The sequence below is a fragment of the Dunckerocampus dactyliophorus genome, chromosome 14 (genome assembly GCF_027744805.1).
Source record: "Dunckerocampus dactyliophorus isolate RoL2022-P2 chromosome 14, RoL_Ddac_1.1, whole genome shotgun sequence".
NCBI lineage: Eukaryota > Metazoa > Chordata > Actinopteri > Syngnathiformes > Syngnathidae > Dunckerocampus > Dunckerocampus dactyliophorus.
This window is the reverse complement of record NC_072832.1, coordinates 10,507,102-10,532,943: the sequence shown is the minus strand read 5'-3', so window position 1 is coordinate 10,532,943 and position 25,842 is coordinate 10,507,102. Positions and strand designations below refer to the sequence as shown.

Sequence of the window (25,842 nt, the reverse complement as noted above, 5' to 3'; positions counted from 1 at the left end):
CTCACACCAGGAAATAAACGGTGTCACTTGTTAGGCATTGGCTGGACAGCTATGTAGTGGGGCTTGTTTAACCTTTGGCTTGTGGGCAAGCAGGAAGGAGAGACGATGCTGAGAGATGTGTGTGTGTTCTGAGCTGCTGTCTGGTGGCCGCGTTCAGTAAATAAAGTTGGCAGAAGCAACAGGAGAAGTTTCCTTCTTTGCTTCGGAGCTGAATAATACTGACAAGTTAACAGACTAGTAGCGAACGGAAAAGAAGACAGCTTTTTTGTGTCGAATACAGAAGATGAAGATTTTGATGGATTTGTGGATGAGGATTGATCAAAAATAACGTGAGTACATTCTAAAATACTTCAATTAAGTACAACCGAACTCAGTTTTGCTCCCGCTGCCGCATGCATGCTAGCGTTTTTTTTTTTTTATTGTAGCGTCGCTGGGTGCACGTCCTGTTCCCAGTCTACTTTGCGGTAATGTTTTGGTGCAAATGATCTTAAAGTTACATGTTTGACCAGGAAATAGCAAGCTCAAAAGAAGACGGCTTTTTTATGTGGAACAACTGACTGTTTGACCAGGAAATAGCAAGCTCAAAAGAAGACGGCTTTTTTATGTGGAACAACTGACAGTTTGTGTGGATCTTGTGAATGATTGTGACTGAGCTAGGACTCAGTAATTAAAGTCTACACACAACGGCTTCATTGATTGAAAAACAAAACTTTTTCGTGCATGAAGCTTCTACTTGAGTCGGTAATTTGGCCGCTATATACGGTCAGATATTGACCAAGGGAGACAAAATCGGTGGCCGCTGGCCGCGTTGAACAGGTGACTGCTATACACAGGGTCTATAACATGTAAATTTGCTGCGGGGGATTTTTCAGTGGCTGCTATAGGCAGGTGGCCGTTCTATAAAGGTGCCCGCTAAGACAGGTTTGACTGTATACTGTTAGTAATTATGTTCCACATTGTTTGATTTTTGAAAACGAACGGTAAATTCACAAAAATTACATTTATAGTTCAATGCGCCACCCGTGATGAGCCAGCTCTCGCTGTTCACTCTCGTTTCCAGAAGTGACGTCATCGGGGTGACACCTCTCAGCTAAAGCAGAGTAAACAAACGCTTCTCGAGCAGGATGGATCAAAGACTTGGTTCAATATGTTTTTCATCAAAATAGTACTCATGCCGAAATGTTGTATTGCTGCTGGATGTTTATAGTATCCGAGTGCTACTTTTACATTGTTTTCTTTTCCAAAAGGAGGAAGGTTTAAGACAAATTTGCCGAAGCAGAAAACAAGAGACAGATGGATGCCCACCTAGAGTTCTGTTCTTTGCAGTGATCATTTCACTGCTGACTGCTATGAAGGAACACTTTTGCAAGAAGCATTTGGCTTGAATGTACGGTATGAACACATTTTTGAAAAAGGATGCTATTTCGCCGGTATACTAGGAAAAAAAAAGACAAGAACGATGTCAAAGGCGGGGGCGGCGACGAAATATAACATAAATCAGCCGATAAAAACACCATTAAGAAGCCGATTTTAAAACAATTGAAGGATAAGCAACTCCAGAGTAACTTACACTTACCATTCTGTGTTTTGAAGGCCACCAACCTTCATCTCCATGTCTTAAGTTACGTTTTGCAAGTTTGCCTTTCGCTTTCAAAAATTGAACAATGTACAACATAATTACAAACAATATTTAAGCAAAGTCAATAAATGTCAGGGGCACTTTAAGTCATGCAACGGCTAAATGAAGACCATGAAGTACAAATTGATGTGCATGTGACAATGAGTTAATGTAATCATAAAGATGAGTGTGATACAGAGAGCCATCGCCACACAAGTGCTGAGTATGAGGAGACAGCATTCATGTTAATCATGTCCCCAATGATGAGAGCATCAGAAAACAAACAACAGTAGCCAGTTGTCCGATGCTAAGTTAAGATTCTCAATATGCACTCTAATTATTCAAGTACTCGCAGGATGTGTCCTTCCTCCGCAGAGTTTATCTACTGCCAGACCCACAAGAGAAGTGGTCATATATTAAAGGGTTGTCCAAAATACACTTTTAAATGATGTTATAACAGCAATGTGTGTCCCTAAAGCCTGTTTATGACCATTAAATGTCACATGAGGTCGCTGCCAAAATACGCCCACCACAGAGCACTGCTTAGTCAAACAGGCTCCACTTCACATATTAAAATAAAGCTTGGAGCTCTGCCAACTCTACAAACTTGTGAGCTGTAAACTTTATCATGTTGTTTTTCTTCAGCAAATCGGCTGACCTAGCGTGCTGTTGCTGTTGAAATGTGACTGCAATGTTAGCACTGTAGCTCACAGAGCTATGCTCGTGTTGCATCTGATATATGGTGCAAGTGCAGTGTTACAGGGTGTAAGTAAAAAGTGGATAAAGTACACAATAGCATTTCTTGCACAGTTTTCGGCACAGTGACAAGCTTGGCCACCGCTCATTAGAATTAAAGCTACAGACACACTAAACCGCCTGTTCCCGGTGTCCCGCAGCCTGAATTTCAGCTTCGTGGCGAGATTTTGGGCAATACAGTTTGAATACACTACTGTGGGACCTTAGACTTTGAAAAAGGATGCAGTCGTCTCTCGTTTATTGCGGCTAATTGGTTTCAGACCCGACCGCGAAAAGTGAATTTCCACGAATTCGGATTCTATATTAACAAATTAGTTAGAGCATGAAAAACCTGTTTTCCTTATAAATATGTATTTCCTATTGTCCTGTGGACATGAAATAACACCCCTATAGTCACCTTTACACTCCTATTACGGTACTCAATATTTTCGTTTATTTTGCCATTTTTATGTTTGAAAATGCTTAAGTTAAGCCATGAATACATCACAGTTGTTTAAATATGCACATTTCTTTTAGTGATAATAGGCAATATTCAACCAGGAAACACCAATCATTCATTTTCTGTGTCGCTTAATCCTCATTATAACCGCAGTGGTATAGTGGAGCCTTTTCCAGCTGACTTTGGGCAAGAGACAGGGTAAACCCTGGATGGTCACCAGCGAAACACCAATCATTTATTAATTAACTTTGGAAACAACGCAATAGAGTGAGGGCGCGATGTTCGATGACTGTAATATGGGACCTTTCAAATTTGAGTCACAAAAGCATCGAAGGAACCCGTCACACAGTTTGGATAGCTCGACTTTTGTTCTTTTCTAGCCATGTGCTACAAATGATTTGAACAAAATTCCGTAGGTGAGATGTATTTCTGTGCCCACCGGTCATGCGTGAGTTGCTGCACCAGCTCTTGCCAGTGGCGGCTGGCGCTCAGGTCAGTCTTGTAGAGGCCTCTGATGTGCTGGATGACTTTCTTTCTCTCCATGCCTTGACGCAGAGACACATTCTGCGTTATGTCAGCCGCGATCTTAGAAATATCTTTGGACTTTCCATCCAGCCTCTGGATGAGACTGCAAAAGGAAAATAAGAACAGGATTACATTGAACTGATAAAAGGAAGGAACATTTTATCAACTATTTTTACTCTACTTACTTTCTCTGAGTGTTGGTCATTTTCTTTTCCCATGCTACTTTGCTTGTTTTTTCTTCTGCTTCATACTTGATTTTTTCCTGTTTGAAGCCAATTACAAGTACGCAGTAAGCATTATGCCTATCCAAGGTTGACAAGGCATGACAGCTGCAGAAAGGCTTGCCTCTTTAATGGCCTTGAGCAGGTCCTGCTTGTGTGGAACGTTGGGTGGGATGCAGCGATGGCCACAAAGCTTGAGCGAGGTCATGAAAATGCCTACGGCATTCTGTTCGTCTTTGGTGAGGCAGTCCCTGTGGTCCTGAAGCATCTCGTAAAGGTACAGCGACAACTTGGGTCCATGCTGTGAGAAACAGTTGAATTTGCATATGAGTGACATATGTTGCTAGAAGAAACACTAGTCTTTGAATTACATTGATAGATAGATACTTTATTAATCTCCAAGAGAAATTCACAATTCAGCTAAATAGGCAATTAAAACTAATTTCTCACCTCCAATCTTTAGAATAAATTACGTGCACAATGGAATGTAACCCACGTGAACACCGGGGATGTATTATACAGTATATGTAGTGGATAAGACATTATTTTCACGACTGGTAAATATGAAAATGTGAGGTGACAACAATACTTTCCACTCACTTCGAGACCGGGGCTGAGGCTCTCCTTAAGGATATCCAAATGTCTTGGATCAAAAACAAATTCCAGTGCCTCCTTTCTATCGAACACGGGACGAGTAGGGCTCAGCGTGTGCACCAGCAGGCGACCAATTTGGACCCGAAATGTGTCCCGACATGACCACAGGATCCTTCGCCACTGCTGGTGTGGGGCTCCACCTCGACCCGGACTGCCCTGAGAAATCCAAACACAGCAATCAAAATTTAAAAAATCAAAATTATAATCACAATCCCCCCCCAAAATATATTTTGGGGGGGGATTCGTTTTAATCGTTTTACCAGGCTGATTTTAATCCCATCCATCATGAGTTTGAGGATATCTTTCTGTAAACTCTTTTTGCTTGCAGGTGGCAGTGTGAAGGGAATAGGAGAATGCGGGGCAGACGCTGAGCCACCCTCTTCATGCGTTTGGTCTCCCGATTCTGGTGTGAAAAGCTGCTGGTCTGGAGAATCGGGGATGTTCAGCAGGTCAAATAAATCCTGACTAACATCTAAAATGAGAAAAGCAACCAGAGAGACACTCGATTAGACAGGAAGTATTATGTTGCTTATGTATTGTATTTAAAATGACAATATTATTTTATCAAATAAAATAGCTTTTAATGTGCTAAAAGACAATTTTCAGAAAACTTTTACATTTATTAAATCAATTTAATTCAATCGTTTGTATAAATCCAGTATCAATTCACCTTCTTTAAATGATATTTTTGTCTGGGCTCATGTTAAAAGCTTGGTGAAAGGTTGGTAATAATTTAACTATGAAAGGAACTATACAGCAAGATAGCGATTTCGAGTACTTCAGGCCTCTGAATGTAGAAAGATTGGAAAGATTGTAGAATTTTCAGTCAGGCTCCTGCAGAGAAATTTTTTAAAATGTATTTTACCGTGATAAATGAGTCTGTTGACAGCAAGGACCACAAGCCTCTGCAGCCTCTGCACAAACTCAGTCTCGCTAGCACGAATGGGGTTCTCCTGGCTCATTCTCCTCTGCATCATCTGGTTGAGCTCGTCACTGGCTACGGAGCGCATTCGCATAAGTAGAGAATCTGTCTGGGCCAGAGAGAAGCGGCGTCGGCCTGCAAGCGCGACATGAGCAGGCTCGTTAAATGCTGAGAAAATGCATGTGAAAAATTCAAAAAGTCACTCCACACACACACACACACACACACACACACACACACACACACACGAGTGTGCGTGAGGATTCACTGATTAAAATACCATCTGCTCAGGAATGCTTAACACTGATTTAGTTAAGCATTCTTTCATAAAAGTCATGCACACACACAGAAGCACCAGTAGTGGATGAACGTAGTGGGCGAATGTAATTGCAGTGTGAGTGGAAGGGAAAGGTGGGTGAGTTCACTGCAACATTTGAAAACATGTCCCATGTGTGGGACAATGTTCTCTGCTGCGGACCGTAGTCCCAGCTACCTGCATCACAGTGGAGCATGTAGGATGGTGTTCCAGTAGGGGAGGGGAGGGGGGAGTCCTGGGATAGGAAGCTGAAGGGAGAGGGCAAGGGGATCTGGCCGTAGGAGCAGTAGTGCTGCCTGGGAATGCGGGGGATAATGGAGTCTTTCAGGGCAATGGAACCTTCAATTTGGATGAGGAGAGGATCAATGAACAGATGAGAGTGGAGATGGCGGTGAGTTTTGCCTTGACATGGATAAAGACTGGGAGGCACTCTCCGGTCTGACACACTCACCTGCAATGCTCTTTCGTTTCTGATAAATGGCGTGATGCGGAGAGCTTGGTGCATTGTGGGAGCTGCTCAGCTTTTGAGGTCCCTGATTGGCTGTGGTCTTTATGAACTCAATGGCCGACTGAAGGACACGGAACTGCAAGGCAACTGCCATCTCTAGAACCAAATGGATTGGGGCGGTGGGGAGTGACACAACAATATAAAGACAATAACTCAAAATAAGCAGTCATGTCAAAATGTCTAAGCATCCACAGATTGATTTTATCAGTTTAGACAACACAGAACAAAATCAGTCATTGTAGGGATAATAACGAAGTAAAAAAATGATGAATGGTTGTTATAGATAATGAACCCCGTTTTGTTCTGCAGCAGAACTTGACAGCTTGATGTCTTACATTGTTGAACGCATAACAAACACTGTTGAATTCTGCGTGTGCACTGACTGTCAGGAAAGCAGTCCTCACCCTGTGTGCGCCGCATCTTGCTGGTTTGCATGAAACCAAGCAATGTAATGAGATCTTCAATGATGCGAAAGTACTGGGACCCTGAAGAGCTGCAGGAGTGGATAGTTACAGCTACCAACAGCTGCTGGATGTCACACACGAGGAGCTTGTAATCATTCAGGGGAATGCTGCACAAAAATATGACAGGATTCAAACACTTGTACAGGCAAACTTAATGAACACTTATAGTGCTAAAGATGTTTGAGGGAGGCAATCGTTCAAGCTGCCATACCCAGTCTCCATGCCATTGAGGGTGGAGAGGGTGTTGAAGAGCACGTAGAGCAGTCCGTGATCTAGCAGGATATCTGCCAGCTTGGGGCAGGCGTTGAGAAGCTGCAGCAGCATGCAGAGAATGTTGTGCACCAACGAGTTCTCACAGAGAGAGTTCTCAATAAGACCCAAAACTGGGATGATACAGCGCTTTGTGAAGGGTGAGATTGTTTCCATTTCCTCCAGATCCAAACTATTGAATAACAGGGTAAAATGCATTACTTCAAATACTCATTAAGCTCTTAAAACATAAACAATGGAGATAAACACACTCTTCCTCCATGCCCACTGGCCGTCCAAACAGCATTTCAAGGAAGCACTCGATTAGCCCCTGGCTGCCCTGGTGGATGTACAGCTGGTTGGCTAGGAGGGAGAAACCATGATTTTTCAGGAATTTCTCCTTCTGTTCCTTGTTGGCTCTGCTGAAGTATGCATCCAGCAGCTAGGAAGTAAGGGAGAATACTTTGAGGAGTGCTTACCTTCCAAACTATCAAAAGTTAGGTAAAATGTAGATTTTTCTTCAAGTATGTGGAAATATAAAGGCTGACCTTCATGACGCCTTGCTGGATCAGAGGTGATGAGTGGTTGACGAGGACAACTAAGGCCTCGGGCTGGATGAGTTTGTCCATCACTTCGTCAAGCATGAGGTCCGGCAGCAGCAGCAGAACACCCCTCAGAAGGTCATAGAGGCCACAGCAGATGAGCACCAGGCAGTCCTCCGTACTGGACCTGTGACACACAATACCACTCAAGACCTCCTACAAGAAATATAGAAATCCTACTAGATAATTGCAATAAGGAATGTTTTTTTGGTTATTTATTATTGCAAAATTGAATTATTGTTTTTGGTTATTTTGGTGACCTTTATTTCGCTTAGGCATTTCCATTTTGTGCATTTTTGACAACCTTTATCTGTCTTATTAAGAGTTGTTACTTCTGTTTATAGCATCTGACAAAAGTCAGTACATCCCTCATGTTTCAGACATCTAACCATATTTTCTCAAGGGTCAATAATATAGATTTGAAACTTGAATATAACTTCCTCTCTGATATCGCCGCTGAAAACCTCAACAAACAGGCATTATTGTCTCATAACTGGCAACACAAGTACACCTATACATTTGCCAACAAGTGCCATGCAGCCTACTTTCTACCAATGAACCGCAACTCCCCAATGCCGGCAGCACTCATGCCCCAGATCATGATGCTACCACCACCATACTTGATTGTAGGCTTGAAACAATTATCTTGGTACTCATTTGCGTTGCCAGCTATTTAGACAGAAATGGCTGAGCGTTCAGTGGATAGTAAAGTTATACTGCTAAACAAACTCCATCACTGACTACCCTGATGTGTCCAAGTTTAATTTCTGTAGTATTGTCCCTTGAAAAGACATACTGTAGTAAAAAGTATTGCTGAAATGAAATGACCTACATACCGGTCGTTGGAATCAGTTTTGCTGTGTGCTCTCTCATAGCCAGGAGAATAGGTGTAACTTTCCCAGTCTTCCGGTACAGAGCTTCGATCAGCTGCACTGGGCCAGCGACTGATTGCCAAAGAGCCATTTGTAGCTGGGAAAGCCAATCCCAGACTGTCCAGGTTGCTGTGGCTCCTCTGGAAGGACTGTATACCTTTAAGGCTGTCAGGACGTCGAGGCGCCTCATCACTAGTCCAGTCAAACCTGTCCTCAGACTCTGCAACGCCCACACTCCCTTCCGCCAGGCTGTCCACCTCGGCTGCCTCGTCCCGCTCCTCCTCCACGCTGATGGATGGGGTGCGCTGACCTCCTTCTTTGCCCATTTCCCTCGAGTCACAGATAGTCTTTGCGGATTCACAACTGCTCAGGAGTTGCTCGTCACCTCCTCCTCCTTTTTTTAGAGTTTCTGTACTGCCCAGAGCCTGCTGGGTAGAGAGCGACACCCGCTCAACGTCACCTGCCTCATTTGAGCCACTACGCGTGAGACGGGGTGTAAGCGAAGGGGAAGTATATGGTGATGGTGCCAGACTGGGAGGGCGTAAAGACTGATCTTCACCTCCGTGCTCAGGAGATGGAACATGGAGGTGGCCTGGAGGAAAACACCAAAATGATCAGATTTGTTCGGCTTTACTGCTTGTGTAAAGCCATTGAATGTAAACAGATTGGGAAGGACACAAATACTACAGTATATGGCCAAGTACTAACACACCACATTTTCTCAGTGTAGTTGCCAGGTGTCCCAAACTTTGGATCATCATGTTCTTTTTTCTTAAACATTTAATAAAAATATTACAATCACTTAGGGCCCAGAAAAGCACATTCATTTTTTTTTTGCCTTTGTCACCACAGTGAGTCACCCTCATGTTTCTTTTGGCTTGTTTTTACTAAGCTGGATGCCAATCCTGATGCAACATTCCCATTTATCCGGGCAAGTAACGTCGCTGGACATCTCCAATGACTGGATGTTGGGGTCTGGGGTGGGAGCCAAACCCACACCGTCTGCATGAAGGGCAGCAGCTTGTACCATTACACCACCAGGGCAGAAAAGCGCCCAACCTTGGAAATGATGTTTGTTTTTGTTTTTTTGACGTGAAAACAATGTTAAGTAATAGTGTATGAATGGACATATACAGACCCTTTCCAAAAAATTAGAATGTCATGGAAAAGTTGTTTAATTTCCATAATTCCATTCAAAAAGTTAAACTTTTATAGATTCAGGGCCCACAATTTAAACGATTTCAAGTGTTTATTTGTTTATTTTTACGTAATTTGGGCTTACAGCTCATAAAACCCACGAAAACAGGAATTCAAAAAATTTGATGTTGGCACTCGACAAACAAGGAGTGGAAGAAAAGGCAGAGAGAAAGGCATTTCAAGTTAATTAATGCATTTTTTGTTCAAGCCTGTGGAAACTACGTGTTGGCATTGTTACCGAGTAAATTTAAATATATATTTTTTTACATCCTGCCACAGCCGACCGCCACATCTTCAAAAAATCTTAAAACGAAACCCTGGCGCATATACATAAAATGTATTATTAAAAGAGCTAAACCTACTAAAGTATTGTCATTATGTCAACGGACATATAAATGAATCACTTTACAAATTAATGACAGCCACAGTACAAACTATGATTTTTAAAAGGGAAAATCTTTGCGCCGCAAGGTGCTTTCATGTCCCTGTAAAAAAATCTGATGTCAGCATACCTTCTTGGGAAGGTTCTGTGAACACTGTTGGGGAAAGAGACAACACTGAACTGCTGGCAGACTTCCCTCCGCTGTTGGAGTGTCGCAGGTACATAATGGACTGTACCTTGTCATGGTACAGCTTCCCATCTGACAAATTGAGACAGCAAAAGACCTCTCGAGTACAATGTCCATACAGATGTTGCATTCAACCGTTGACTCCTCACCTATATGCAGTGAGAAGTAGAAGCTGGATGGCGTGTGGCAGACGTAGGTGTTGGTCGGTGGGTGAACCGCCAGCAGGAAGTTATAGATAAGTTTGAGCAAGTCCAGGTCTGGAGGGGAGCCCAATACTTCCTGGATTATTTTGATGAAGGACAAACAGACTTCCTGTGGGATGGCAGTCAGATGCTCGTCCCGATGCTCCTTAAGACAAATAATACCTTGTTAAGCCATTGTAAGGTAGGGTTAATGATGTTGAGAAGACACACCTGTAACACCTGACAGGTGAGCAGGAATCGGTGCACAACTTCAGCCTTCAGGAACTGACGGATGTTAAAGACCTGGTAAGGGTGGTGCACCCTGATGAGAATCTCTAAGGCTGCCAGCAATGTCTCCCACACGCCGCACTACCCAAAACAAGGATGATGAGTGAATATGGAATGGAGATAAAAGGGCACATAACACTGTAAAATAAGAAACATGTAGATTCTGTGATGTCATTTCCATCGTTTCTGAACGAGGTAGAAGTTTTGAAAATAGATTTCCACTTCTTTTTGTAATTCATGTGACAAGGTCAAATACAATATAATAATAAAACCTATGTGCATGATTTATGATAATCAGAAGCCATGGGCATTTGCTACATATAGTGATCAACTGCGGAGGAAATTTACTCCAAAATACTGGGTTCTAAACTCGTTTTGATTCCCGTGTCTGTGTAAATTCAGTCATCTAGGTCACGCCAAGCTGCAAAGGTTGAATTGAGGCAACTGAAAAGAGTTGCAACCTAGTTGCGAGTGAGGTGACAGTGCCTCTTCTGGGTACAGGCTAGAAGTGCACTCCATTTTGCTTCAACTGTTTCATTAACAGAATTATTAACAATAAAATAATCAATTACAAAGCCTAATAATTTTTTTAACAATGATTAAGATGAGTTTAGATTTTGTAGGTGTTTATTTAGGTGAGCCACTTAATTAATTAGTATTTACCTCTGCCTTGGCCCAGATCTTCCAGTCCAACAGGACATCTGAGAGCAGCCTGATGTCCTGCACCACAGCAATGGATTCCGTGTCCAAACGGAATTGACCGTCTTCCCCCAGGATTAAAATAGGCCCACTGCAACACCCAACCAACAGAGTCTAGACAGACACAAAGTAACGTTACATTGCACAGTGTCCTCAGATAAGACCTGATGCATTTCATTTTAAAATGAAGAGGAAAATAAAGGCAGTGAATGAAAGTGTGAATGAATGACACCTCATCATATTTCTAAATGAATGCTTAATATAACCAATCCGTGTATGCAGCGGTAGTCGAAAGCAACACATCTTAAATACACACACATCAGCGTCTTGGGTAACACAATGGGCCAGAGAGGCACAAGTTCAAGCTGGATCAGATTAAAACAACAAGAACAACAACAAAAAAAAAAAACGCCTGTGACAGATTTACCAAAGATCAAGATAGGCGACCGGGACTCACTTTCAGCATATGATATCCAACAACACATTTGGACTTGATGAGAACTTGGTGTATCATAGAGTAGCCGTGGTAACAGTTCATTTCATGGATGCGATGCTGGTTGAACTTAGACAGGGACAAGAGTATATGCAAGGCCAAAGCCTGCGTCATCTCACAGTCACTCAGCTCCACTGTCTGCAGGAGAGAGAGTCCAATGCATCAGTTTCACAATGAAAAACATACACATTTCTTCATCCAGCACTTTAGTTAGAAAATAACCAAACACATAGCACCTTCAGGAACCTTATACTTGGCTACGGGTGGATTTAAAGCAACTATGTCTATTTGCAATATAGTATTTTCATTTTTCTCCTACCTGTGCAAAGAGGAATACAAAATTCCCCGACCCTCCAATCTTGTGCAGGACACTCTGCAGGCCGTGGGTTTCTGTGGGCAGCAGGGCCTTGAGAGCATTGGGCTCCAAGGAAACACTTTGCACCTCTTTAGAGCTGAAGGGTCGTTGGGTCACCACAGTCTTGGCTTGTCCCTTCAGTCTAATTACAGGCTCATAGATAGTATAGACCCTGGGACTGCTGGGGGCATACACAACTGCCAAGCTCTCCTGTGACAAAATAACAACAGCTTCAAGACAAATTGGCTATTCTTTCAACAGAGTCACAAGTTGTTTTACAAGTCGTCATTACTGGTGTGCAATTTCACGATGGTCTCACTTACTTTCCTTTTCTAATCACCCGAGCTGTTAACCACAGATCTATAAGCAATTACTGCAAGAAAAGCGTTTGCAGTCTCATTGAAATCGGTCAGGCTTAACTAGAATAGCTTTTTCCATTGAGGAATAATGACTTCCTGCAGCGTATCAGTAATGACAACTAATTGGAGGGGCACATCACTCACACAACATAAACAGAAACAATAAATGACCCGTGTTGTAAGTTATTATTTACGGTGTAACAAAAGACTTACAACCAAAGCTGTTGTGTCCACATCCTTGCTCTTCATCAGAATCTCCCGCACACGCTCACACTTGAGCCCTTCCTGAGTGACAAACTTGGAGAATGACTCTGTGGCTTTGCCATAATTGCAGGGCATGATGGAGGTGAGGTCGGGCCCGCTCGTGTACAGGAAGAAGGCCTCATCAGAACCTACTCTGGCACCTGTAAGAGGCACGGAATAAGATTGAATTCCCTGAATGTCAGAAACAGACCACATCAAGGAGTGGTTAATGCAAAAGAAAACCACACAGAACCTAGATATTCTATTGCTTGTTTGTAAGAAACTTGACAAAATCAAATGTCTGACAAAAACATCAGACAATACTACTGCTTGTAGTAAAACATTAGCTGAAGCCACAAGTTCTGCATTAAGAAAGCTGGCCACTACATTAGACATGCTTTGATAAGGCACAACCCACTCAGGAGGGGTTTATGCTGTTTATAAATATGCATGAGTATATATTTATACCATCAAGGAGCAGCACTGACGCCAAATAGGATAATGAATGAGTGATAAGATTAGAAGGGCAAAAAAACCCCGGCATTAACAGGAGGCCTACCATTGAAGAGGAGCACTGTTCCCATGCTCCAGTGTACACGCTGTTGTTTAGACACCTCCTCAGAGGATGCTATACAATGGCCCAGCATACAGAACGTCTTGTTGCTGTCAGAGGATAAACTGGACTTTCGGGGCAAAGTGTAGTCCAAGAAAACTTCACATTTCCTGAAACAAAGAGGAGGGCTTTATGCTAGCATTTTGGAAATCAACAAATCCTAGGATGTACATATTTCTACTCACATGATGCCACACACCCAGACAACCACACGGCCATGGATGTTCTTTTTACCCTCAGGCTGCTGGGTATAAGTGAGACCGAGGTGCTGCCATTGGCCGGGCTGGAAAAGTCCCTCACCAGACTCTGCCTGAGCCAAAAGCCCTGCTTTGATCTCGTCGTTTGGGTCGATACAAACCCTGGGGCAACAGTACACTTGTGTCAAATATGAAACTTTACAAAGTACAACCCTGCTTCTCCCAGACCTAATGAAACTACAGCGTACTCTTACGCTCACCTGAATGTGAGTGATCCAGTAGAGAAGTCTGCCCACACTTGAAGCATTAGTGCTTTAGAGCCCATGGATAGAATATGAATGAGGCTTTCCTCCACTACTCTTCGCCCAGCCTGAGGCGAGCCATGGTGAGAATCAACTGCAGGCATGTTCCTCTTCTCTGGAAAAAGAGTAATAAAAAAAACAAACATTTCAATTAACAGACCGGGCATCAATGCATTTTGGTAAATGATGAGTTTCTCACCTTTTTCTGTGTTCCCCTCTTTTTCCTCCTGCTCTACCACCCTTAGCCACATGGAGGCGCTGAAGCCACTAGCCATGTGAGGCCAGCAGTTCTGCCCTACCAGGGGTAAGTGTAAAGGTGCCGTGTTCCAGGGAGAGGAACACAGGTGACTCGGTCTCAATTCGCTATCTCCCTCCCTGCGGCCAGGAGACAGCTTGCCCTTCCAGAGCAGACCAACACTTTTCCCCCCAGCAGTACCATTTGCCCTACAGCTAGGGGACACTCCTCCCGGTGTCAAGGCCCCGAGGGTTATTGGAAAGTCCAGCTGGTAAAGCGGTTCTATGTTCACGTTGGCTTCAACAATTTGTAAGATACCCTTCAGTAAAATCTCCTGGCAAGAAATAAAGCAAATAGTATGTGAGAGAAATGGTCTCTTCCCCTCCTTCGCCTCAGAGTAGCTAAAAATAATCACCATCACAATTATATGTGCAAATTAACAGTGGCAACACTGTGATGCGTCACAACTAACTTAAAAAAAACACCACTGTAAACCCCTTAATAGTCATAGCACAGGGGTGTCCAAAGTGCAGACCAGGGCTCTTTTTTTTTTTTTTTTTTAAAGCCCCACAGGTGGCACATTGTAAAAAAATAAAAATGCAAAAAAAAAAAAAACAACAAACAAACCAAAAAAAAAAAAACAGCATAAATGTGAAAAACCGACAACAGCGGAGTTTTTTTTGCCTTTTTACAAAAGTGGCCCCCCGCATCATTTGACTTTTCAGTATGCGGCCCTCAGTGGAAAAAGTTTAGAACTAAAAAAAAAAAAAAAAAAAAAATCATCAATACAAAACTGTAGCACATAGCCTACGTGTTATTGCATTCCTCTCTTCATTTTTTGGAAACGTTTTTCTTGGAGACTGGCTATAAATTATGTCTCCTACCTGATAGCACATCCCTGTGGTGATAATTAGTACCAACACATCTGTGCTGTGGGTAGGAATGAGGAGGAACCAGGGGAGCAAAATGTGTTGGTGTATTGCTAGAAACCAAGACGTGAATACAATAATCCCTAGTTTATCGTGGTTAACTGGTTCCAGACCTGACCGAGATAAGTGAATTTCCGCAAAGTAGGATTTATAAATGGGATATTTTCATAGTTATGGCATAGAAAACCTGTTTACTATCTTCCAAATACGGTGAACATTATCACAGCCATATAGACATGAAATAACACCCATATTGTCACCTTTACATTCAAGTAATCTATATAATCAGAGAAAATAAGCCATTTGAAACAGTAACCTCGTAGAAACGCTGTAGAGCAGGGGTCACCAACGTGGTGCCCGCGGGCCCTCCAGGTAGCCCCCCACGACCACATGAGGTGCCCGCAAGCCTGCTTTTCATTCAGGTTTTCAGTTAATAATGAAAGAACAGTAGAAAGAAATGCATACTGAAATACAAAATGTGAGTTGAGGACACCAGCATTTTGGTAATGTTCTGCATATTCACTTTGTTTGGGTTTAAAATAAGCTCTGAAAATAAATGTTACAAAAATGAGTAGCTCTTGGCCATTTTCATTTTGTAAAAGTAGCTCTTACAAGGAAAAACGTTGGTGACCCCTGGTGTAGAGGAGCAGAATCGATGGTGGACAGGGAGTGATGTCAGGGGTTCAGAGTTGAGTTTTAGCTTGTTGTGGGCTATGGCCGCAACTGTAACCCGTGTTATTATTATTATTATGTTATTATAATGGTGCCTGTTGTGAGATAACTTAAACCTGCAGTAAAAGCCAGTTGTTCAAGTCTGGTGTTTCGGTGCTGGTCTCACCGAACATTGTTGACACCTAGTGACCAATGTAGAATACTGCATTCACAAATTGGTGGTTTTAATGGTTTATACTGTAAAAATATGTACAATTTGCTTAAGTACGCATATTTTTTTTACTAATAGTAGGCTGTAGTCAACCATGAAACAGCAATCATTTATTAATTAATGTCTGGAGAACCGCGATAGAGTGAGGGAGCGATGTTCGAACTGTGATGTAACGAGGGACAACTGTATCGTGTAAACTGTCACTAATCCTGCTAAAAAAAAAAAAAATGAGTGCAAGCTGTGAAATGAAATATGACAGATATCACAGATAGGGTTTATGACTTACAGTAGGTGGAGTCTTATCCAGGAAGAGACGAATCAAGAGGGCCAGTTCCTCTGCTGTGATTCGCTGGCGCACCATGGCAACCAGCAGTTCCACTATAACGGTCTGGCAGTCTTGAAAAAGATTGATGATTTCAATCTTATTACAATATTAACACAAGTAGGGATTTTGCACCCTGCAGTACCTTCACGACGCAACTTTCTCAATGCCCAAAATGAAATTACACATGTGACACCTGAGAGAGAAGAAAATTCTGTAACAAACCTATAAGGGAAGAGTCCGCTTGGCTAAGGATGTTATGAAAGCCAGACAGGATGGTTTTGACCCCTCCCTGTAAGGATCAAAGCATGGTGTCAGTCATATTTGAGAACAGTCAGGGAGCAAAAGTTGCAAAGGCACAGTGCTGAGGAAGTTTAAGAATTAAAAGTTTCTCTGACCTGGTCATAAAGCAGAGCAGCATTGCGGTGGTTGGCGCGGACAGCACCGAGAAGGCTGTGAAACACATGACTCAGGACCTCCAGGTCTGGGGACCCAGTGGCCAGAAGTTGTAGCTCAACTGTACAGATCTCTGGGAAAAGCAGCACGCCACGCCCAGGCCCGTCTGCCACTGTTGCAAACTCCCCTTGCACAGACTCCACCTTAAATCCTGAGGGAGCCAAAGAGACGAAACACTAAATCAGAGACACTGAGAAACTGAGTCAAACATCCACATAAAGCTCCAGCTGACTGACACCACACATGAACACCACAACAACTTCACCATCCAGATATTCCCTGATTCATCTGCAATCAGCTGTGTTGGTGGCAGCTCATAAACATGAATTCATCTCCGCCCTAAGCTCACAGCAGCAAGGAAGCCTCCTTGTGCTTTCAGCAGAGCAGCCCAGCAGACTCTCACGTGGCTTGTCAGACCTTCTTTTATAAATCAAACTGATGCCCTACTTTGCCTTTAACAAACTGCTTCCATACTCAACCGCACAACCAAATAAGGATCTGGTTCATCAACTAAAAGCTTAAACATTAATACGCAAAACCACCAATTTAGTCAATTTTCTGGTTGGGTTTTAAATAAAAAGGTTAGAGGTTGAACATGGTTGAAATGCAACACAAAATGAAATTAGTACTGAATAGCAAATACAAAGACGTTATGGCTCAAAATAAATAATAAAATTACATTTACTGCCATAAAGCATAGCACAAGCATTGTTTACAATGCTCACAAACTTCAAAAACAACTGTAGAAGGAAGAGTAAATACAGTGTATAAAGCAGGGTCGAAAATACTTATAACAAGGTATTTCTTCTTACCACATAGTACTAGACCAATCTTAAGTCATATGTACAAAAATCTGAGATATACTTCCTAAAATATGTGTAACATAGTAATAAAATAGCTTGTCAGAGTGACCTTGATTTCAGAATTTTTATGTTGCTTGGATTTCTGCAGTGCACCTCAGGACAAGGAATGGTTTCCTTAAGACAATGCTCAAGTGTGTTTGATTAGACCAAGAGGGGGCATTCAAAGTAAAATGACATCGGATTTAAATGCGGCTTCACCACCAAGTGTTCAAGGTTGCCGTTTTCCAGGAAGTGTAAGTTTGATGCAGACGTAATATCACAAGATCCAGCTCATGCGACACAATGAGTGTAGTAGCCTGCAGTTGTAAAACACAAAACAATGACTCTATTCTGAGGGGAATGAAAGAGTGAATGGACTTAATCGGGCTGTGTCTGACCTGAAAAGAAAACCTGAAAGACCAAAGCAGAAAAGTAGAGCTGACATAAGAACCCGATAGCGGTTGAAAAACATGCAAAGACATTTTTCTGCAATGTCATGCACTTTTTAAAATTGCTATTGCCAAATGTCATCACAGTAGAACAAATGAGGATGTGGTATCATTCAGTAAATTCACACTGGACAGTCACAAACATGCTTCAACTTCTTTAACATCACAGTGCAATTTAACAGAAATACCCAGCCAATGCACAGAAATACTTTGTCATTATTATCAGTAAAATTCAATATTTTTACTGGGAGAAGCAGACATTTGTGGTTTCCCAAGGTTAAAAATAAACAGCTATAAGGGTTGCAGAAAAAGTAAATACCTTCGCAATCCATCAAAACTAATCTTGACATTTCTTACAAACAAAAACAAACAGTGACGCAGTAAAGGGATTATATATGGTATACTGTATATATTAACCTAAAATTACTCCAGTGACAGTGCAGTGTAAGTTTTGAAACAAAACAAACATTGGCAGTAATGTATGGCCCATCTCAAGCTCTGTTTTTTGACATTGTTGTCATTCTTAAGGATGTAAGCATAAATGAGGTGCAGTTAAGTGTAGTCCTACCCTCTTCCTGGTTGACCATGTCCTCAGGGTTGCTTTCGCTGTCAGCGTCGTAGCCCTCCTCCTCCTCCTCCCCGGGGGGCTTGATGCCACAGCTCTGAACACCGTCCACCTCCTCTGATAGATCGCCTGCTGGGGCCGCCCCCTCTGCCAACACTTGGAGTTTCTGATAGAAAGACGCCGAGAGGAAAAGAAAGGGAAAAGGAAGCAGGATAGAGAGAGGACGAGAGAAAATGAGAGAGGACCAGGGCAAGAAAAAAAGTAAAAAATGTTCAATTCAGTTCCAATAAAAGCAAAAAAAAAAAAAAAACAAACATGTCTTGTGAATAAAAATTCTTTAACTCTTATGGAAAATAGTACAAACTGATCTTAAGACTAATATCAGCTGACATGGGAATGGCTGTGTACAGCAAAAGTAGTGCACAAACACACAGATATATTCAACTAAACATTCTGTATGTGTTAAGTAATTGACAGACAAGGCTTATAATTATGCACAGTACAATCCTTGTGATTAAAAAAAGAAAAGAAAAAAAGAGAACAAGACAATGTGGGTAGATCTGACAAGATCTCAGAAAAATAACATTTAACTTTGTGAAGCTGGAATCGTCTTAGAGCTTCAGAGAACAAATTCGGAAGGATTAAGTGACCACCACACTCTGCATGACTCACTGAGAAAGGACTATGTGCTTCAGAAGTAGGTAAATCTATTACATAAAAAGCTAAATCTTCCTGTATTGGAACAAGCTTAGTCATACAGGCATTTTAAGAGCCTGACTAACAGAAGGCTTGTTGTTGATGAAAGCCGAACAAAAAAAAAATACATGTAATCTTTCTATTTTTTTTACTAATTTTCCTCAGGGCACTAGAAGACGAAGAAAAGATGAATAAGGATTACTGTAAAGCATAAAAATTAACATATAATGTCACTTACAGCATCACCAAAAGGCAGGACTCACCCTGTCTGGCTTCTCCTCAGGGGGATCGGGAGAGAATGAGATGTTGGCCAAGGCCACTCTCAGAAGAGAATCAAACAGCGGCACAGCGAGGTCAGAGCTTACCACCCCTGAGCGAGAGAGCTGGTCTCTCACCTCTAATAGGGTATCTTCCACTGACTGGAGCTATAGAGAAGACATGATACCTCATTTATGACACTCATTTTGTGTTTGATAGCTGAAGATGAGTGTGATACCTGATAAGAAAGCTCTGAGTCTGTCCTCTGCAGGGCTAAATTGGCACTGTGTAGACAAATAGCCAGTAATGCCTCAAGAAGGCGGATACTTTGCAATTGCCACTCTTCCTCCTGTCTTTTTGTCGGATCTCTGGTCTTCCCCTCAGCTGGAGCAGTGCAGTTAACTGAATCGTGACTTGGCTCATCTACTCCAAGCAGGCTGAAAGGGACTGTGGACCCTGGGCTACTTTTGGCCTTGAATTCCTTCTTCTTCTTTGCTTTGCCATCCTTATTTTTGCAGGAAAGCTTCTGAATAACCATGCTCATAAGGCGCAAACAGACATCCAACCCCCCTAGTCTGAAGAACTGCCTCTGGAACAAAGGGTTGGCCAGATAGACGCACCGGCACACCGACCAAACATCTGCAGCCCGTCTTACTTGCTCTTTGGATGGCAAAGTCACGCTGTCTGGGGACAGGTAAGCCAAGCGCCCACCCAGGGGCTCACTGGCTGTACTGTCATATCCTGAAGTATCCTCAGAGTCATTAGCTGAGTCACGATCAGAATCAGCCTCTTTACTAACACACAGGAAAGCAACACAGAGGAAGAGGTTAATAACATGAAGGTGGGTCTCTGCTTGGCTGCGTCTTGCTCCTCGCCCCTGCCCACTACGACTCTTATGATGTGGATATGCCTCCTTTAGCCCTTCATAGAACTTGCTGAGGCTCTGCGGGCCTTCCCCAGATCCCCTTGACCCCAGATCCTCAGCCAGGTTCGAGACTGTCTGCTTCTGTTCGGCAACTGCAATCTCCAGCTCCTGCAGGACGTTTTCTGCCTGCTGGTGTCCGAATGTAGTTATTAGGGTCTCAAATACCTTCAAAGCTAAAGAGCATGTCTGGTCAAGGTACACCAGTTCTGTCATCTGGTTGAGCCCATTGCAGCTGATGAACAGATCTCGAATCACCCTGTTAGAGAAATAATTTGGAGAATGAAAGAAATATAAAGCACGAGAATGGACAAATTCAATTTTCAAGACTAGGTCATATGTATCATCTCTTGCCGGAAACCTGCTCAACATAGCTAAACATTTGAGCGGCATATTGCATTTTTGCCTCATAAATCCAAACTTTTCTATTTGTCTTGAGTTTACCTTTAAGTACAACCCAAACTGGCAGCGACCAGCCAGTTATGAATACAATACAATATGAATACTCTCACATTATGAGAGTACAGGGTAAATAAACAGCAATGTGTCAGTGAGGCTTATGTCTGTATTGCTTATACTTGAAACCACCTTGATTTTCAAAAGGTAACCACAGTGACAGACAAGATAAGTGCATAGATAGAATAGAGATGATCAGATAACGTTCCTTGCACTCTAAATACATTATATGTGTATGTACAATATGTCAACATAACAGTATGGATCTTTGGTATGACAATAACAGAGAGAAAGTGAATCTTCTTAGTCAGGTTGTCATCATTGATGCATTCTAAAGTGGCTTTCAGGTACATCTTTCTAAAAATAACACACTGAGAAGAAGATTCTTTAACAAATTGCACTCTAAAGTTACCTCAGAGTCAACCAGGTTCTTTGGTGAAAACCCAATTCAAAACTTCATCATCCAAACAAGTCACATTTTATAGAACTAAAGAAAAGCATCTTCTGGTGCTATACTACTGCACTTGTTACATAATGTAGGCCATCCATAGTCGGGTCAGCTGCCACCCACAAAGCCAAGCTAAATTATTGATTAGCATCAATTAGCAATGACGCAGTTGGAACGATCTAATGACAATTCAATGAACAGGCCGATAAGTCATCTACGTTTGATACTAAAAAGAAAGATGTATGCATTTCTCGAGTGATACATTTCCTAATCAACACCAATGAGAATAGTTACGCTTTTAACTTGTTGAAGTTTAAATCTTAAAATAGATTATCATCAGATTTTGGATTATTAAAAGCTCAATATAAAACTTCAAATTACAAAGTAGTAAAGATAAAATTATATGGACAGAGCAACAACAACCAACTGAAAGCTTACCTCGATTTAAGGAGGGCAGGTAATGCTTGCAGGTATATGAGCAGTACCTCCACAGGCAGGCACTGAGTGTGATAGCTGCAGACTTGGGTGCAAACTGTAGAAACCCCAAGCTGTTGTGCATGGTGGGCTAGCTCTACTCCTCGCTGCAGCACAGGGTTGAAGATGTGCGTGTAGAGCTGCCACTGCACAACAGCATTGCCGCGCAGTGTCAGGTGGCACACATGACCAGCTACCTGCTGGCTCAGCTGTCGGTCCTCTCCAAACACTAGTTCTTGGTAAGCCTCAAGAGCATCCCACTTCCACAGCATGTCCTCCGCGCCCCCTCCACTTGGCAGGATCCCCTGGGAGCGGTAGCACAGGCTAGTAGGAAGAGCTGAAGTTTCCGCATGTTGCAGTGTCTCCTCCAGGCCTGGCAACTGACTCTGGTCCAGAGTGCAAATGTTACAAGAAGCAAGCTTTGCTCTCTCTGAGGGCTGTCCCCCACCAAGCTGTTCTAGGATCAGTCTGCCCAGAACACTCAGAACATGAGACTGGTAACTTCGCAGACCTGGTGCTTGGAAGGCATCCAACAGTGGTCTTATTACGGAACGAGGGTCCATGCAACAGCAGATACCAACAGCCTGCACCCCGGCCAGTACCTGCAACACAGCTGGTCCATTAGGGGACAAGCGCTGCAGGAGGCGCAGACATTGGTGAGAACAGGCAGCCAAGCAGCAGCAGCGCTCAGGGTAACGCACTGCATCACCCTCCATCCCTTCCTTTCCTTCACCGTCCTCCTCAAAAGGGTTGCCCCGGGCAGCCTTCTTAAAAGCAGAGACAGGCAAACCCGACAGATCTCTGTGATGATGCAGGAAGTGGGAATATTCACAGCGACGGTGACGTCGTCGAGCACACACAGACTGATGCAGCTGCTCCGACTTTGCTTTCTTGACAGCACTGATGATCTTGAAGACCCCTGCAATTAGACCTCGTAGCCTCTCTGCTGCCTCGCCTCCTACTTCTGAATCCCTGGCCCTCCCAAGTTCCTCCAACCGCAGCACTGTAGCTTCAAACAGCTCCAGACCACGGTGTTGGACAAATTCGTGGATGAGATCTAGTGCTTGGCTAAAGAAAAACGGGTTGGGTGTAGAGGCCTGCAGGCAACCCAGAAGAACTTGCAGTACACCTTCTAGAAGCTCAGGCAACAGTAGTGCTCTGTGGCGAAAACGCGAAAAAGAGAAATCATCTTGGACTTCCTGCAGGGTTTTCTTCAGTCGAGGAGCAAATGGGTTTGTCTGCCTGTCTAGACAGCTTCGGATTTTTAGCGTAGCTCGTAGCAGATCAGTTAGGCTGCGTCTGAGGCTATCTGGGAGGGTTTCACTTTGACCGACATCAACTGACATCAGGTGCAAGATGGTGCGTAGTAGCATCCTCTGGACCAGTGCAATGGGCTCTTCTGTCCAGCCCCCAGCAAGCTCCTCTGCCCCTGTTCCACCACCGCCTCCTGGACCACAACAATCTCCAAACTCAGTCAGGATCTCAGTGAGAGTTGGTACAACACTGACTGCCAGGCCGGGATTGTGATTGATGCTCATATCAAACTTACACACTTTTTCCAATAACGAAAGTAAGACGTAACATAGATCAAAGGGTGAGTTCTCCATGCGGTTGAATATTGACATGGCAGCTGGGTCTGTTAGGGTTTCAGTGTCCATTGTCTGTGATCCATGGACCCTGGGATGAGGGTATGGTGCACTCATGGTTTCTGTGTTGGTGGTTGCTGTGGCTGTTAACTGTGTAGCTTCCAAACGATGATGTTGACAGCTTACTCGGATGGTAGAGCCATGTGACCTTCTGCTCCTTGAGCCACCTGGGCCTGCCTTGTCTTCAGTGTTGGCTTCTGAATCTGAGGTAGAAACCTGGGACCGCCGGGCATCCTTGACAGAGTATTTCTGGGATGTTCTGCGTGACCTCCTTGATTTCCAGGTGCCGCTGCCAACACGTGGCCTCTTTCCAGATTCCTGTTCATCTATCCCAGTCTTTTGTCCTGCTCTGAGAGGCACGGCTTTTACCTCCCGGCTGAGGAAGACTTCTAATAGAGACGGCAGGGTGAAATCTGTTGACATAAAAAAATACAGTCTGTGACTTTTCCGGAAATACATACTAAATTCTCACTTGTTAGACTGACTGCTATTTTAGGTTGCATAGCTGGGATTCACTGTATTTTATTTGGGCTATGAGGTTCTCAGATTCCCCAAAGCACTTAATGTGTTAGATGAGAAAACAAAGCTTCATGTTATCACAGACCATTCCCTGTGCGCGAACCACTTTCAGTAAGTACGAATTAATTAAAGGAAAAAATGTCTAGCTTCCATGTCAGAGAGGCCCATCAGTTCAGTACTAAATACCAGTGTCATCCAAGGGTCAAAAGCCTCTGTAAGCACTCTCTCAGAATTCGGATTAACAGTGTTTGACACAAAAAACATGTTTGCAGCACTATTAAAATGATAAATGCATCATGAAGACTCGGCATATTTCAATGTGCATAATGCAGCTCTACTATATCTAAAACTACAAAAGCTGCTTAGGTTAACGAACATGACCGAAAACAAGAATGGAGCTATTAAAAGCCTTAGCAAAATGAAATATAGTCTGGCTGACCGTTAACAAAGGGTTGTAAGACACCTTCATTGTTATGCACATTAAAAAAAAAAAGAATGTCAGTTATAATTAGTTACAGTTAGTTAAAAAAAAAAAGAAGCAGACACATGTCTTTACAGCAAAAACAAGTGATGAGCTTGAAAACAAGTACAAACCTGGAGCTTTTTCTTCCTGTACAGGGATCTTCCAAACCAGAGGGAGTAGAGACAGCAGCAAAGTGAGCAGCTCCTCTCGGCAAGTCAACTCCTTAGAGTGCAAGAAAACACACTTAGGGTTACCTCGAAAGCCTCCCTTCTCCTCTTCCTTTTGGTCACACTCTGATGTCACATTAAGACACACCCACCGAGACGTACTGCAACAGCAATGTTCACTTGCTTTTCATCAAGAAGAGCCAAGATTAAATTGTGAAGTAAAATTCCATTTTTCAAAATGACTTTTGAAACCAGACATGACCCAAGTATGTTTTTTGTACAAAATTATACAGCGGGATTGTGCGAGGAAACAATGTAGCGTCTACATGACAGTCTTGCTTCCGAGACCTAAGAGGGATTGCATGTCTACCCAAAGCATTCCTCACAGCAGAGAGAACCAACTCCTTCAAGTGCTAATTAAAAACAATTTTCTTCTCCAACTCCTTCAACTGTCAATTAGCAATGATGAGCTTGTAGGTAAAAACACGTCACATAATCAGCGTCAAAAACTGTGAGTTTAAAAAAGGTCCCATATTATGGTATTTTTCAACAATTAAAAATAAATCTGGGAGGGCCCACATTAGTGTATTAGAAGTGTATTGCCCAAAATGTAGCTTTGATGGTGTAATTTAGTTTGTGTGTGTGTCTGTCGCTTTAATGCCACTCTTTTTGGCCACCCGTCTTGGACAGAATGAGTGCCTCTCAGCGGTATTGTGCATTTCATCCACTTTTTAACATACATGTACACATACACTTATCCAACATAACAGATGTCATATATCAGATACAGAAATGTAAAATTAAGGAGTGGGGGAGGACACAAACCTTATGACAGTTACGTTACAGTCATATTTTAACAGCAACATCATGCAAGGTTAGCCTATTCGCTGAAGAAAAACACATTTCTAACAACACATAGCTCCCAGATCTGTAGCTGACGGACGGAAGGTTGGAAGAGCTTTATTTTAAATATGTGTAGCATAAAAACATGTACAAAGCTGTCCTCTATGAAGTGGTGGGTGTATCCAGTACATGGGGCAGGTTCATCTAGCTAGGGGCGGGTCAGAGGTGGTATCATGTCCTGTCATGTCATGTCCACATCATGAAAACCTGACACTTCAAAATTGACCGTTGGAGAGCCTCTTCTCTCAAACGTGAAGCAAACAAATGGATTTTGGTGGTCAAAAACAGGTCCTAGGGACATATGTTACTGTTATAACATCATAAAAAATATATTTTGCATAATAGAGGACCTTTAAGTCACAAATACTGTAAAAGCCAAAAAAAAACATTGTAAAATCACCAAGATCACGAGGTAACAATGGTGACCTATGACTGGTGGTGTAACTAAATCACTGAGAAGAAGAAGAATGAATATGGTTTTATAACCACAGTTTATTTTTTATGTAGTCCTACTTCCTGCAGCAGTCTTCCCGCTTATATGGTCTGATAACCAGACATTTTACAAT

The 25,842-nt window shown here is 42.8% G+C and overlaps 1 protein-coding gene across 8 annotated transcripts in view; it reads right to left on the bottom strand.

The window, feature by feature from the left end:
- lyst (lysosomal trafficking regulator) overlaps positions 1 to 25,842 on the bottom strand; it is a 51,305-nt gene that overhangs the window by 12,692 nt on the left and 12,771 nt on the right. For 4 of the 8 annotated variants that reach the window (XM_054798711.1, XM_054798716.1, XM_054798709.1 and 1 more), the window contains 30 exons: positions 24,338 to 24,428; positions 21,543 to 23,637; positions 19,517 to 20,459; positions 19,284 to 19,445; positions 18,328 to 18,490; positions 16,411 to 16,619; positions 16,238 to 16,304; positions 15,977 to 16,086; positions 13,602 to 14,212; positions 13,330 to 13,503; positions 13,091 to 13,254; positions 12,502 to 12,692; positions 11,894 to 12,139; positions 11,539 to 11,712; positions 11,046 to 11,195; positions 10,326 to 10,463; positions 10,062 to 10,260; positions 9,856 to 9,984; positions 8,111 to 8,738; positions 7,221 to 7,401; positions 6,945 to 7,114; positions 6,635 to 6,865; positions 6,364 to 6,530; positions 5,903 to 6,055; positions 5,079 to 5,270; positions 4,474 to 4,685; positions 4,160 to 4,369; positions 3,684 to 3,860; positions 3,524 to 3,600; positions 3,253 to 3,441 (listed from right to left, as the gene is read on the bottom strand). In XM_054798711.1, the coding sequence (XP_054654686.1) occupies positions 3,253 to 3,441; positions 3,524 to 3,600; positions 3,684 to 3,860; positions 4,160 to 4,369; positions 4,474 to 4,685; positions 5,079 to 5,270; positions 5,903 to 6,055; positions 6,364 to 6,530; positions 6,635 to 6,865; positions 6,945 to 7,114; positions 7,221 to 7,401; positions 8,111 to 8,738; positions 9,856 to 9,984; positions 10,062 to 10,260; positions 10,326 to 10,463; positions 11,046 to 11,195; positions 11,539 to 11,712; positions 11,894 to 12,139; positions 12,502 to 12,692; positions 13,091 to 13,254; positions 13,330 to 13,503; positions 13,602 to 14,212; positions 15,977 to 16,086; positions 16,238 to 16,304; positions 16,411 to 16,619; positions 18,328 to 18,490; positions 19,284 to 19,445; positions 19,517 to 20,459; positions 21,543 to 23,637; positions 24,338 to 24,428 (8,603 nt within the window). The remainder of the gene's footprint in view (positions 1 to 3,252; positions 3,442 to 3,523; positions 3,601 to 3,683; positions 3,861 to 4,159; positions 4,370 to 4,473; positions 4,686 to 5,078; positions 5,271 to 5,902; positions 6,056 to 6,363; positions 6,531 to 6,634; positions 6,866 to 6,944; positions 7,115 to 7,220; positions 7,402 to 8,110; positions 8,739 to 9,855; positions 9,985 to 10,061; positions 10,261 to 10,325; positions 10,464 to 11,045; positions 11,196 to 11,538; positions 11,713 to 11,893; positions 12,140 to 12,501; positions 12,693 to 13,090; positions 13,255 to 13,329; positions 13,504 to 13,601; positions 14,213 to 15,976; positions 16,087 to 16,237; positions 16,305 to 16,410; positions 16,620 to 18,327; positions 18,491 to 19,283; positions 19,446 to 19,516; positions 20,460 to 21,542; positions 23,638 to 24,337; positions 24,429 to 25,842) is intronic. The other 4 variants (XM_054798714.1, XM_054798715.1, XM_054798712.1 and 1 more) reach the window with 4 other exon arrangements.